Below are 13,356 nucleotides of genomic sequence, written 5' to 3'. Positions count from 1 at the left end.
GTACTTAGGTGGAATGTGACAGAGAATACAATAGAAAAGGAATGATGAATTATTCACATGGTCTAAGACATCTTGAATCCAGCATGCTGCCTTCTCTTATAAGTTTGTTTTTGCTCTTCAAGGGACTTGGCCAGGGCAGTGTCAATGCAGAGATGGTTACACAGGAGAAAAATGTGACCGTTGTGCATTTGGGTATCGGGGTTATCCAAACTGCTTGCGTTGCAACTGCAGCCTAATTGGTAGCATTAATGAAGATCCATGCACAGAACCTTGTCTTTGCAAAGTGAGTATTAAAATCTCGTTTTTGTTTAAAAGGCAACCTGTGGATTGAGTCTGTACTTAAAATATGGTATAGTGAGTAGTTTGCTATGTTTTGAGTATTCTGTATGTTTCTTTTCTATAAAAATAGGCCTGACTAACATTGAAACTGAATAATAACTGCACTTATGAGTGTGAGAAAGAAGCTCAGAGGGAATGACAGTATACCTAGCTGGGTTTGCTTTTAGCAATGAGCTGATGTTTCTCTTAAAAGCCACTAACCAGAAGTAAAGAAGGGGTGTGTTTATAACACCAGCTTTTTGCAAACTGCATTTGGGTGAAACTTTTGGAACAACTAAATTAGACATATATATGAAATCTGATTGTATTTGATTACAAAATATAAACCATCAACAATTTTAACAAAAAAAACCCCAAAAAACAGATTTCCCATGACTGCTTTTATTTTTGGTCTATGTTCAGTCCCCTTGAAATATCCTGCAGCTGTAGATTCTGCTGAACTTTATTACAAAGCTCTGTGTCACTATTTAAAGAAGTAACACAAAATTTTTTGAACCAAATGTTAGTCAGTGGTTTATGTATTTGTTGCCAAGTATGACAGCAGTTAGGAGCCAAAAAACCCCATGGTTTGTTGGACAGATTTTCTGAAACTGCTTAGTTCTTTTGCATGATTTATCTAATCCGAATTATCAAATGTATAAATAACCAGAGTCTTGAAAAAAGAAATAGTTTGAACAGACAATTTAAATGAGGAAAAAAAAAAAAAGAAAAAAAGAAAATTTTGCTTTCTTTTGAGCTAGAGTAACACTGTTAGCATAAGCTGTTGCAGCTTATGGGTGAAAATTTTGGTATAAACTGGACAAGAAACTGTCCCCTTTCAAAGCACAAGCCTGCCACACAGAATTTTTTTGGCCAGATCACTGAGAGTGTCACTAGCCATCAACACAATTACATTAGAGAAGGAAGTTGTGTGCTCCAAATATTAAACGAAGGGAATAGAATTTCTACTTTCTAAGCCTACATAGGCTGTGTAAACTCAGTAACACAAGTGATTTCATTTTACATCCTGAATATCATCATATTTGATCATTTGTGAAACACAGCTGTTACAGTCTAATACTTTCTGACCAAAGACTTCTAAATGTTCTTTGTGTAGAGGGAGAAACGCTTCCTATCTAAATCAAATACTACTACTAAGAGAAGATATTTGATCTTACCTAAGATTTCAGTTTAGAAAAATGATACAGCAGTGTACTGAATCCATTATGCAAGGACAAAACAGCAATTGCAATACACAGTTGAATCACAGTAGAAATGTGGTTCTCGTTTGGGAGCTAATGTAGTCTTCATATACTCATGATAGTACCAGAAGTCATTATATACTCACAGTACTCTCTGTCCCTTCTTGCTGGGAAGAAATACATGAGTTGACACCAGCTCAAGGTTGTTACTATTTTCAAAATTCTTCTGTTTGTTTTTTTTAGTTTGTATACTCTGTTTTGGTCTGAGCACTGTAATCATGACCCTCCCATGCTAGTCTGGCTAATTTAGGGAGATATTCACACTTTTAAAATGAACTCCAGGGAGAGTTTTCACTTGTTGATCCATTTAACTATTGCTATTTGTTTATCTAAAACAAAGGCTGTCCTCCAGACCCCTCTTTGCTGAGATAAAGTCTTCTATGCAACAGTCACTCTCTGGATTATCCCTAAAATTTCTTGTGCACTCATCCCTTGCCTTTAGTCTTCTCCCATTGGAGAGGTTTAATCAGAGAGTCACATCCATCCCTAAGGTCTAGTCAGTCACAGCAGCTCTTGAGGTCTACCCATCACATAAGGTTCCTATTATTTATTAAGTAATAAGAAGTCATTTCATCCATTTCATCATCAAGTTACAGAAATAAAAGGTATGTGCGATCCCAGTGTACTGTGAAAAAAGAAATAAAGAAGTTGGAAAAAACCATACAGCTATTGTTTCAATAAAAATCCAAGATTCTAAAATCCCATTGTTTCAGGATAATCTCAGATTTCCCTTTGTATGGTAATTATATTTATATACTGTTGGGTATCTGTTAGGTCAGGATTTGAGCTGATAATGGAGCACCTGGCAAAGGGGAGTGCCTGGTCCAGGGATCACAGGCACATTTTTTTTTTGCACCACTGCTCTCCATGTGCCCAAAAGAAGTGGATCCAGGGCCGAGTTATGCTTGGCTCAAATAAGGGCAGCTATTGAAGGGAGAGCAGCAATTGGACGTAGGCTGCTTTTTGAGAGGGAGTGCTGCACAGACAGAGCCCCTTCACCAGTAGGGTGAGTTTAGCTATTCTTTCCATATGTGCCTGCTCATAAATACTTTACCTGGTATCACCAAGAACCTGTCAGAAAGCTATTTCGCTTCTCTGTGAGCAGAATAAATATTAACATAGAAAGCAATCATCCTCCTCCTTTAAATGAAAGCTAGAAGAATCATCTCATTTTTTAGTTTTTTTTCATGTGGTTTGTAGAAATGGTTTGTATTCTTGAAATTTTATTTCATAAAAGTTCACAACCTACCTGCTTAGAGAGAGGCCCTTGTAAACTTGATGTGCCAAACGCTGGTCCAGAAGAGTAGATTGTTGGTAGTTTTGCTACTGAAGGGCTCAGATTTTTCTATGGCAATCCTGAAATTCATTCAGTAGAACCAAATCTAATGTAAATCTGGAACTGGGAGTGGCTCTTCTGGCTGACATGGAGCACCTTAGCCACCGTAATTGTTACCGTGATGATGCTAATGTGAAACAAATGTTATATGCCATGCACAGGAAAATGTAGAAGGTGAAAACTGTGACCTCTGTAAACCAGGATTCTACAACCTGCAAGAGAGAAATCCAGAGGGCTGCACAGAATGCTTCTGCTTTGGGGTTTCTGATGTTTGCGACAGCCTCACATGGCCAGTCAGTCAGGTATTATACGTTACATCAGTGACATTCTTTCCTCAGGCAGCTGCAACATGTACTGTATTTCTCTTTGACATGCACCTGAGCTAACTGTAATTTCTGGCATGTATGTCCTTACAGAGGAATGGATTTTCAACATCATTTGACAGCTCGGAGGTAGTCAGAATGTCATTTCATTGAAGGCTTTAGCTGCTGGCTTGCATTAATACCAGAAGCATTGGCTAGTGGAATCTGTGATAATGCAATGGAAACACTGAGCCTCCCCTCCCCTCTCCCTTTTTTCTTTTTCTGACCTTGTATTGTTAAAGTTTCTTTGTGTATACTAAAGAGATGAGCCCAAACTTTTGTCCTTACTCCTATACCTACTGGGCAAGACTACAGTGCCCTGTGGCAGTATTTCCATTATATTTCCTGATTTTATTGGAAGGATGAAAATTTATGTTCCTAACTTTTACAGAGATAGAGACAGTCCTAGTCTTATCGTATGATGTTGGTACCACATTTGTGTGTATTGGGACTGAGTGAATGAACGTCTGATGGATTCACTAGTTCACGTGAATTTCTGAGGATGGGTTTTGTGACTACTTTCTCACTGACACTGAGCCTGAATACACTATTATAACCATTATTTTCTTGCAGATTTCAGACATGACTGGATGGCTTATTACTGATCTATATAATGCAAGGGGTGTGCAACCTCAGCGAGGCCAATTTGATGGTTCCCGTCAAATAAGCATCAACAACACTGATGCTGTGAAAGTACTGAAGCATACTTACTACTGGTCAGCACCTGAACCATATCTAGGAAATAAAGTGAGTTCTTGCTTTGAGCCAAAACTCTTAATTTCCCTACATTAATTATACTATGTTGCTCTCAAAACACTATACATAAGCAGTAGATATATTTCTGCTAATCAAAATGTTTCCTTACTGAGGAGTTAATATAACAAAAATTCATCACTGTGCCCCTGTAATTTTATTCTTGCATCTTTCATATATAGCACAAAGCATTGTCTTTCAATTTGATGCTATATTTCTATGCACTGAAACCTTCAGAATTGCTGCGCACATTCTTTGGTTAGCTATGGGATGTAATAAAAATACAAACATAGTTGAAATATATTCTTAACTTCTATAATTAAAAAGTACAAACAAAAACCAGGTTAACCAGAGTTCTCAACCTGTCCCTGTTCCTCAAATCATAGTATTCCTGGCTAAGTATGGTACAGAATCCCCCTCTTGGTCTTTGATCTTACTCATCACACTACTTTGTTCTTATACTGTTACAGAGGATATTGTGTCTTTCTTGATTGTTATTAACTTTCCTGCTCACATTCCCTATACTTCTACTATCTCAAAGCTGTTGCCCTTCACAATCTTTGTGGCCTTTTGATGGACTCTCTCCATTATTTGCACATCTCTGTCGTACTGACAAGCCCAAAAATGAAGAATATCATGTGTGGTTTCACTAGTGCTGAGTGGAGGTGACCTCACTTCTTTATTTTTAGTACAGTCTCTTTGCTGATGCACAATTAGTTGAGCACCAGACAAAATGAACACAAATCTAATAAGTGTAACTTTAAGGGGAAGTTTTTCACAGGAGAATGTTCACTCAAATTCTGATCCGATATACATCTAAAGTAGGTCTAACTGCTAAAACGTTTTTCACTTACTTTGAAGTAGTCAGCAGCAGATGTGGAGTTATGGAGCATGAAAGGTGGAATATGGAATGTGAATAACTCCAGCATGCTTTGACTTTTGGCTAGGACAGTAGCATAAACCTCTGCTGTTGAAAGGCCTGTGGGTGTTTTGCTGAATAAGGCCCCTTATCTAAACCATCAGTAGTGCCTTCAGCTGGCTTTCTCCACAGTAACAGCAACAAGCCAGTGCTTGTCCTTGTGCTGATAAGCACAGCCTGTTAATTTTTACTTGGAAAGTGGCATTTGCGAGCCCAAGTGTTCTTTTAATTTGGGGCAAATACACTGGACTTTCTCATCTCTCTTCTTTGTGTTGATTGGAGGTTCTGATGTCAAGGTTTTCTTTATTATTTCAGCTCACCGCTTTTGGTGGAGATTTGAAGTATACTGTGTCTTACGACATTCCCATGGAGAGTGTGGACAGTGATATAGTATCTAGTGTGGATGTCATCATTCAGGTGAATGGTTTTCAGCTGGCTACTACTCAAACATTACTAGAAATCCATGAATGGGTTAAAAAAAAAAAAAAGGAAAATAAAACGTTATTTATGTAGCAATAATTTCTAATTTCTCCTTAGATCTGAATTTTAAATCCTGTTTTGAATGTAACTATGAAGATTTTCTTGCTACTCAGTTCTCGGATTTTCTGCTTTGTTTCTCTGAAACCGTAGGCAGATAATTTCATTTTTAGAAAACAAATACCAAAATTTTAACCTTGGTAAAAACACATGAGGTGGTAATTACTAAATGAGCAGTGTTCTGTTCATAAGGCAACTACAATAATCTGGAGTAATTTATGTTTATGAAACAGATGAATAGTCATGCTGTTTGTTTACTTTTCTGAAGTTATGATGCAGTTAAAAGCTAAGGCTCTATATGAAGTTTAGGCATATCTGAAAAAGCTTCATTTTGTAATATGTGCTTATTAATACAGAAAAGCAGAAAAAGATTTTGTTTTGTAGAGGAATTTTATTTTTATTTTATTTTTTTCTAAAAGAAAATTAAGTGTTTCTGAAGTCCCTGAACCAAAAGAGAATGGGATTGTGATCTTCCAGAATCTATGGAAAATACAGACTTATATATATATATTTCCAGTGAAAGAAATCTTGTTTCTACATCTGCATCTGATAGTAAAAGTAACAGCTAAATTAATCATGTAGATACGAATAATATTTTCTATTTTTCACATTCAGGGCAATGGTCAGATTTTGAGCACAAGAGCAGCAGGTTTGTCTTTGCAGCCCTATGAGGAGTACTCTAATTCAGTGAGATTGGTATCAGAGAATTTTATCGACTTCAATACAAAAAAAGCTATAGACCGAGAAAGGCTGATGACTGTTCTGGTCAATGTGACCCATCTTCTGATCAGGGCCAACTACAATATTGCCAAAAAAGCTGTTTACAGGTAAGGGACAGAAAATACTGAAATTAATCTATATACTCACGTTATTTTTGTGTATGTGAAGAATTGCTTGTGGTTTCAGTATTCCTGTAGTTTTGTGTTAATAATTTCTTGAAGAAAGCATTCTTCATTTATTTTTTTTAAGACTAATTTTGTCTGCATTCTTGTGGAATGTGCAGAAAAGGGCACGTGGTTGTTTTAGGGATATGTAAAGCAGAATTACTGTTCTCTACATTAAAGAAATATTTCTGAAAGCCTTATTACAATGGCAGCTTTGTTAGCCACCATCTTAAACTCTCAAAAGTGCTTATTTTGGTATGTGGCAAGTTAATCCATCACTGATGATAGAGAACCTGCCATTAAAAAAGCTGGCTGTAATTTCCTTTAATATCTGTTTGTAGATGTTCTGATGGTCATTTCTAAGGGAATGCTTAGTAGGAAAACTGGTCTGGGCTGGATTACCTGATCATTTCATAATCTCAAATCAGCATTAGCAGTATCTGTATTGGTACTTGCAGATCTCTCTTACCTGTTTTCCAAATCATACAGGAATGGAATGTTACTGGTTTCAAGGGAATCAGTTCCAGTGCTTCATCACTTATTGACTTACTTCCCTTTGCCTTACCGATAGCCTTTGTTCCTCATTCTCTAACTTGTTAGCATTTAACATCAACAGCATTATACCTGATAGTAAAGCATGAAGAAAATTCACTTCGTGCCCTCGAGGGGCAATTATATTTATGTCTATTTAGGGATGGTGTGTTCAGCTTTCTGGAACATTTGTAAAGATCCACTTAAATCACTTTACCTGTGGCTGAGAAACTTTTCTCTACTGCAAATCTACTGTTATTTGTACTATAGGGTTTTGCTATGTTTTGTAGTATACACCAGCAATGAACTGATGATGTTTTTCATTCCTTACCCTCCTGCGATATATGTCTTGTTTAGACATGTAGTAAAGGTATCTTGTCTCAAGACTGCAGTAGAAGTTTACTCCTCCCATGTACTTCTGTGATGACAGAGGGGGAGTTTTTGATTAAACCTCACTCCAAGAGAAGTCACCAAGTCAATTAGGGAATTAGAATATGGATAGTGGGACATAGGTATAACTGCTTCCAGCTGAGAATTGCAAAGGTAGTGATAAAGCTACCATCATGGTCTTTTTACTGCTGAGATTTTTGACAATTCCTCAGCTGTTGCTGCCAGGGGACAACATACTCAGTGGTAACATACTCAGTAGTACCAACCAAACTGTTTAAAATGAACTTTTGGTAAAAAAAAGAAATAATAACGTGATGCCTTCATGCTTGATCCTAGGCTGGACTCGGTGACCCTGGACAATGCAAGTGCAAATGTAATAGACCTTTCTTCAGCGCCAGATGTGGAATTCTGTGAATGTCCTCAAGGTTACACGGGAATATCATGTGAGGTAAGTGTTTTGTGTATGCAAACTAATGTTCTTTTTTTCTGAAAGGATGCGGGTTTTAAAGGTGTCTTTTAATTACACTGCCATTAGAGTTTATATTCTGTGGTGAAATGCTGTGTACTGTACACACTACCACTGATACTTCCTTCTTGGTACACTGAATGGGATTTTGTGTTTATTTCTTGAATTCTATTTGGTATCACTAAAAGATGATCATACACATTGCAGCATTAGTGTTGCAGGGGGAGTAGCTGTAAAAGCTCTGTGAAGCTGTTTCAGGCTTACCTTACTCACAAATAGCTCATTTCCTAGATTTGAGTTGCTCAGTGCATTTCTGTTTTATGTAGTTAGGTTTATGGAGGCAATAAGAATCTTAGCAGGGAGGAATGCAAGTCTTTGGAAGATATCACAAGAGTCAAATGTGAAAGGCTAGATGGCATTTTATGTATCTGTAAATAGAAGATTGTGGAGGCAGAGCACCACCTGCAGAACAGCAGGATTTATTTTGACAAATAGTTTAAATATGAAACCATGTGTCATGGCATCATTAATGATTCTGCAGATGAGACGGACCATCTGTTTTATATTGTCCTGTAATAAATAAATTCATATATTCAACTGTAGAAAGCTGAACTTATGTGTCTTCAGGGCTAAATCAAAGTTAAATGGTGCTAATTCTTATTCCCTTCATCCAGTCCAAGTTTAATAAATAAATAAATAAGTAGAAAAGAGTTGCAGTGACACCAACAGAGTTGAAAGAGCATTCAGTTTAGCACAGTGAGAACAAGTCAGTGGGTGGTCGGAAGTGGTCTCTTTGAAAATGATTTAATGTGTACATTTAACACACATAATGCCGCTGCTTTTTCTCCTCATTTCTTTCCAGTCCTGTCTCCCTGGGTACTACAGAGTGGATGGAATACTCTTTGGCGGTATTTGTCAACCTTGTAAATGCAATGGGCATGCAACTGAATGTGATACTCAAGGTGTTTGCTTTGTAAGTTGTCCTCTGATGTGTTGTGTCTTAAGCATCTGCTTAGAAATTAGGAGAGTATTTTGTCTGTGGGAGACAAGTTTATGGTGCATGTAAATTTCAAGCTATGGGTACAAATTGTGTATTGTGCTTTCTTTCATGGTTTACTTATACTGCGTGTGTTCAGGGAACTCCAATAAATTGTTCTCCATTAGAGATTTTATTTCATTTTATCATTTCAAGTGTAGAATAAGTAGATCTAAAGTGAAAACGTCAACATATACTAGCTGATAAAAAACTTTGCTTGCTCAAGTTGACATTAAAACTTGAATAAAATAAAGCAGTGCGAATGTAGGTATGTGTATCTTCCATGGCTGACATCAGTGGAAGTTATACACTACCTTCTGAAGATTTAGCTTTCAGATCTCTCATGAAACTTAAAGATCTCAAAAAGGCAATGACTAAACACCAGCAAGAAACATATATCGAGTTTGTTGCTGTACATGTTTGTGATGTGCTGAATAAGATTAAATTCATGTTTAGATAATGTTTTGTAATGTAAAGTTAAATTTTAAAATTTAGGGAAGAAATAGTTAGAAATTATTGTAACTCAGTTTAGGAAAAAAAAACCATCAAAACAACTTATTCCCAAAGTTGTTCACAGTTGTTTCCTTGAATCTTAATGCTGTATTGCTCGCAGATCCCTGCAGATATCCCTCAGGGGAGTGAAGAACTATCAAAAGTAAATATGAAAAGTTTTTTGCCATGTCTCACAGGCTTGTCAGCACAACACGACAGGACCTTTTTGTGATCAGTGCTTGCCTGGCTTTTATGGAAGTCCATCCCAAGGAACTCCTGAGGACTGTCAGCCTTGTGCCTGTCCTCTGAGCTCTGCTGCAAACAAGTAAGCTGCATGTTTCAGATTTCCTGTTGCATTTTTAGCAAAATTGGAATGTGAGATAAAGGAAGATGTTGTGAAATCTAAAGGAGAAAGAGCGGGAACAGTCTTCCTCTATTCATTTGAGCTTGTGTCATAGACACGTTGTTTTGCCAGGTTGTCAAATGTATATTAAGACAGACTTGAGTGAGCTCGTGTAGTTTGTACACAAAGTACAAAAAGAAATACTTAGACCTGTCCTTGAACTTGGAACAAAATCACAGTTATCTTTCATGTTCAAAAGCAGCAGAAGGACAGAACTGTTACGCCTGAAATAGCGGAGCTTGGTATACGTTCTTGCCAAATTTGCTAGATGAAGGTCCAGGCTCTTAGAAAGTTCTAAAATCTTCCTTTGAAATAAGAGAAAAAAACTCAACAAGAATTTCTGAAAATTATAATTCTGTTTTGGTATATTGTGATGTTTTAAACATTGGTGTCAATCTAGATACGTGTGCAATGATGTGTTTTTATAGATATGTGGATAGATTTGAAGAGTGGGTATTGAATTGTTTTTCTGTATCTTGCTACTAATTTCCACAAATACTGTTTATAGTTTCAGTCCTACTTGCCAGCTGAGTGAAGGAGAGGGAATTGTCTGTGATAAATGTCTTCCAGGCTATACTGGCTCTCGGTGTGAAAGGTATGTATGTTAACTTTGGGTAAGGTATCTGTGGGTAAAGCATCTGTGTGATTGCCCTTACCAGGTATTCATCATCCCATCTACCCCGTATTGTTTAAATCACGTGTACAAGACATTCTTAATGAATATTTCCTCCTTTTGTCTTTGCTTGTAATACACTGATTCTTTAGAGCAAAATTTAATAGGAAATATTCTCTTCAGTTAGGAGAATGTTTGACGTGACTGCATTTCAGCTGCATTCATTGGTAATTTAATCTAGACAAACGTTCTGAAAGTTTGGACCAGACGAACTTTTGAGGTCCCTTGCAACCTAGGCTATTCTGTGACAAAGTTTTTACTCTCTTATGCAGGTGTGCAAATGGTTACTATGGAAATCCACTGGTGCCTGGACAGTCATGTGTTCCTTGTGAATGCAATGGCAATATAAACCCTCAAGAAGATGGTTATTGTGATACCACCACAGGTCAATGCTTGAAATGTGTGGGGAACACAGCAGGTCTTCACTGTGAAAAGTGTGCTGATGGGTACTATGGGGATGCAGTGACTGAGAAAAGTTGCCGTGGTAAGCTGTTATTATTACTCTGAGAATGGAAAGAACAGAAAAATATGGTCTGCATGTAGCAGAATGCATAGGAAGATGCATGTGCTTTCCAAAAGAGTTAACCTTCAAGTTGTGAATTGACGAGTACAGATTGAAAACCATGAGGGTTTTTTTTAGCCTGAGGATGGAATATATCTTGCGAGGGTCTGACACTTCATATTTCTGAAAATTTCTGGCTTGCTTAATGCTCCCCCCTCCAGTGACTTGCTGCAGACGTTTTCTGCTTCTGAATTTTACATGTGAGGATGGAGAAAAATGAACTTCCCAAATGTATCTCCTCACAGAGTTTGTTGCTGCTTTTTCGGTTTATTTGCTTAGCCCTGATGTGTAGTACAAATTTTGCTATAGTATATTAACATCTTTAGGATACAGATGAACAAATGAAATGCAGTGCGCATTATGTAACAAATTTGGAATGCTGCATAATAACAAATTTTTTTCATTCTTTTTCTAAACATAAGCCTGTGAGTGCCATGTGAATGGCTCCCATTCCAGCGTCTGTCATCACAAGACAGGCACCTGTGACTGCAAGTCAGATGTGATTGGGCAAAAATGTGACAAGTGCTCGGTAAGCAGATAGTTACCTCTTCCTAACACCTGCATTGTTTTTATCTCTTGATCTGCCTGTTTATCTGCATATCCCAGCATCAGTGTGGGGAGACACGAAGAAATTTTTGATTGCTTGAAAGCTTGATATATAAGTTTACTTCACATTCTTCAAAATTTTCTGGGAATTTGAACTCATGTTTTCTGTGTAGGAAGCCAGATGTTTTTTGATCAGTCTGTTCAATACTTTGTTTTATGGCTTTGGCACAAAATTGTTGATGGACTCCAAAATAGTTCAGAAGTTTTTTTGGGGAAAGAGATGATTTTCAGTAGTACAAGATGCAATGTAACTTGGAATCCAAGAAAGAAAACTTCAGTGATCTAAGATGGACAGAGGAGGTGAAATTCCCAACTGTACTACTGGACTGTAGGAGACCTCTGCCTCCTGTGTGATGAAGCTTCAGAAAAGGCAAATATGATTTAGAGCATGTCAGTGAGTTAATTTCTATCAGAGACAGAAAGTCCTAATATACTAGTAAGGTCTTATCTAGGTTGCTGTGTGATATTCTGATTATCCCTGTTCAAGGAGTATGAACTCAGACTAGAGCAGATACTGAAAACAGCAGCAAGTAAATTCAGAGGAGTGTCAGCTTGTTGGAGAGGAAATCAAAGGTTTGTCTAGACTGGCTTTTGTAGTTGCAAATTGCTCTATCTGTGCTCTTTGAATATGTGAAACTGTAACTCAGCCCCCTTTTGAATCAGGCTGTTCAGGCTGGTGCTGTGCTGCGTGGCAGGGTGCAGTCACGTTTACTGACTGCGGAAAAACAAACTGAAGGCCACTAACGGACCTGAAGGCATCTTAATGCTGTGCTTCTGTAAAATGAACTCTGGGAATATCTGAAAAATGCAATTAGTGTTAATAAATGCATCATGGCTGAACACCAAGAAATAAATTCAGCTAAAAGACAGGCTTGTTACAAGAACAAATAGGTATTCACTGTTGAGACAAAATAGTTTCTAGTCTTTGCTGAGTATGGAACTGAGTCAGAGACCAGAGCAGAAATTCTGTGCCCAGTTACTGTCCCTGTGCCAGCTGAGCTGAACGCTGTTCAATTTACATGTGCCATAGTTCACTGACATGCTCTGTTCTGCTCTTTAATTCACAGAAATCTTTGCTTGGTCAGCACAGCCTACCCTTGCCCTCTTGAAAGTCTTTAAAAATAATGTCAGAGTATAAAACAGGTCTCACTAATGAGATTAGGGGACCATGAGAGTATTTCAGTATTCATTTGTTCACCTAAATGCATACTTGCATACAGCTGGGAACAGCGAAGAGGTGAGGCCAGGTATTCCTTCCATAGCAGTCACACAGAGCTGATCAGTATTCATGCAGGTCAGATGGCCGGGAAAGTAACCGGGAAAATTGGTGTACTCTAACATATCTCCTTGTCCAACAGAATGGCTTTTATGGCTTGCTTGCTGGACTTGGCTGTATTCCCTGCAACTGCAGTCAATTTGGCTCCATCTCTGAGGACTGCGATCATCAGGGGCAGTGCTACTGTTTACCAGGAGTGGCTGGAGAAAAGTGTGATCGCTGTGCTCATGGCTTTCACTCGTTGAAGAGCAGTGGCTGTACACGTAAGCTTTAATCCATGATTCTTTTAGGGATTGTGTGAAATTTCTCTCAGCAGTGCGTTGTATTTTTTACTCTAGCAGCATTCAGTCGGTTTGATAAATATTCCAAAAAGTCTGGTGAATGCTTTCCTGATTCTTTGATTAAGCATGGGAACAAAAGTTAAAAGCTACTACTATTGCAGTCTTCTGCCATATATATATACATATGTATATATATATATATATATATATATACACATATATATACATATATATATATATTTTTTTCTGTTTAGTTCTTCAAATTTCTT

The 13,356-nt window shown here is 37.6% G+C and overlaps 1 protein-coding gene across 2 annotated transcripts in view; it reads left to right on the top strand.

Moving 5' to 3' along the window:
• The window catches only part of LAMA1 (laminin subunit alpha 1), a 97,287-nt gene that overhangs the window by 37,063 nt on the left and 46,868 nt on the right, over positions 1-13,356 (top strand). For both annotated transcript variants that reach the window (XR_001553442.3, XM_015855286.3), the window contains exons 10-21: positions 123-283; positions 3,078-3,218; positions 3,852-4,025; positions 5,266-5,367; positions 6,103-6,314; positions 7,629-7,740; positions 8,621-8,731; positions 9,484-9,611; positions 10,198-10,284; positions 10,635-10,846; positions 11,347-11,453; positions 12,889-13,069. Coding sequence is in view for 1 of the 2 variants with exons in the window: in XM_015855286.3 (XP_015710772.2) it covers positions 123-283; positions 3,078-3,218; positions 3,852-4,025; positions 5,266-5,367; positions 6,103-6,314; positions 7,629-7,740; positions 8,621-8,731; positions 9,484-9,611; positions 10,198-10,284; positions 10,635-10,846; positions 11,347-11,453; positions 12,889-13,069 (1,728 nt within the window). In the remaining variant the exon portion in view is untranslated. The remainder of the gene's footprint in view (positions 1-122; positions 284-3,077; positions 3,219-3,851; positions 4,026-5,265; positions 5,368-6,102; positions 6,315-7,628; positions 7,741-8,620; positions 8,732-9,483; positions 9,612-10,197; positions 10,285-10,634; positions 10,847-11,346; positions 11,454-12,888; positions 13,070-13,356) is intronic.

Source organism: Coturnix japonica, chromosome 2 (assembly GCF_054131305.1).
Source record: "Coturnix japonica strain WE chromosome 2, WE-NBRP24, whole genome shotgun sequence".
NCBI lineage: Eukaryota > Metazoa > Chordata > Aves > Galliformes > Phasianidae > Coturnix > Coturnix japonica.
This window is presented reverse-complemented; position numbering and strand designations above follow the sequence as displayed.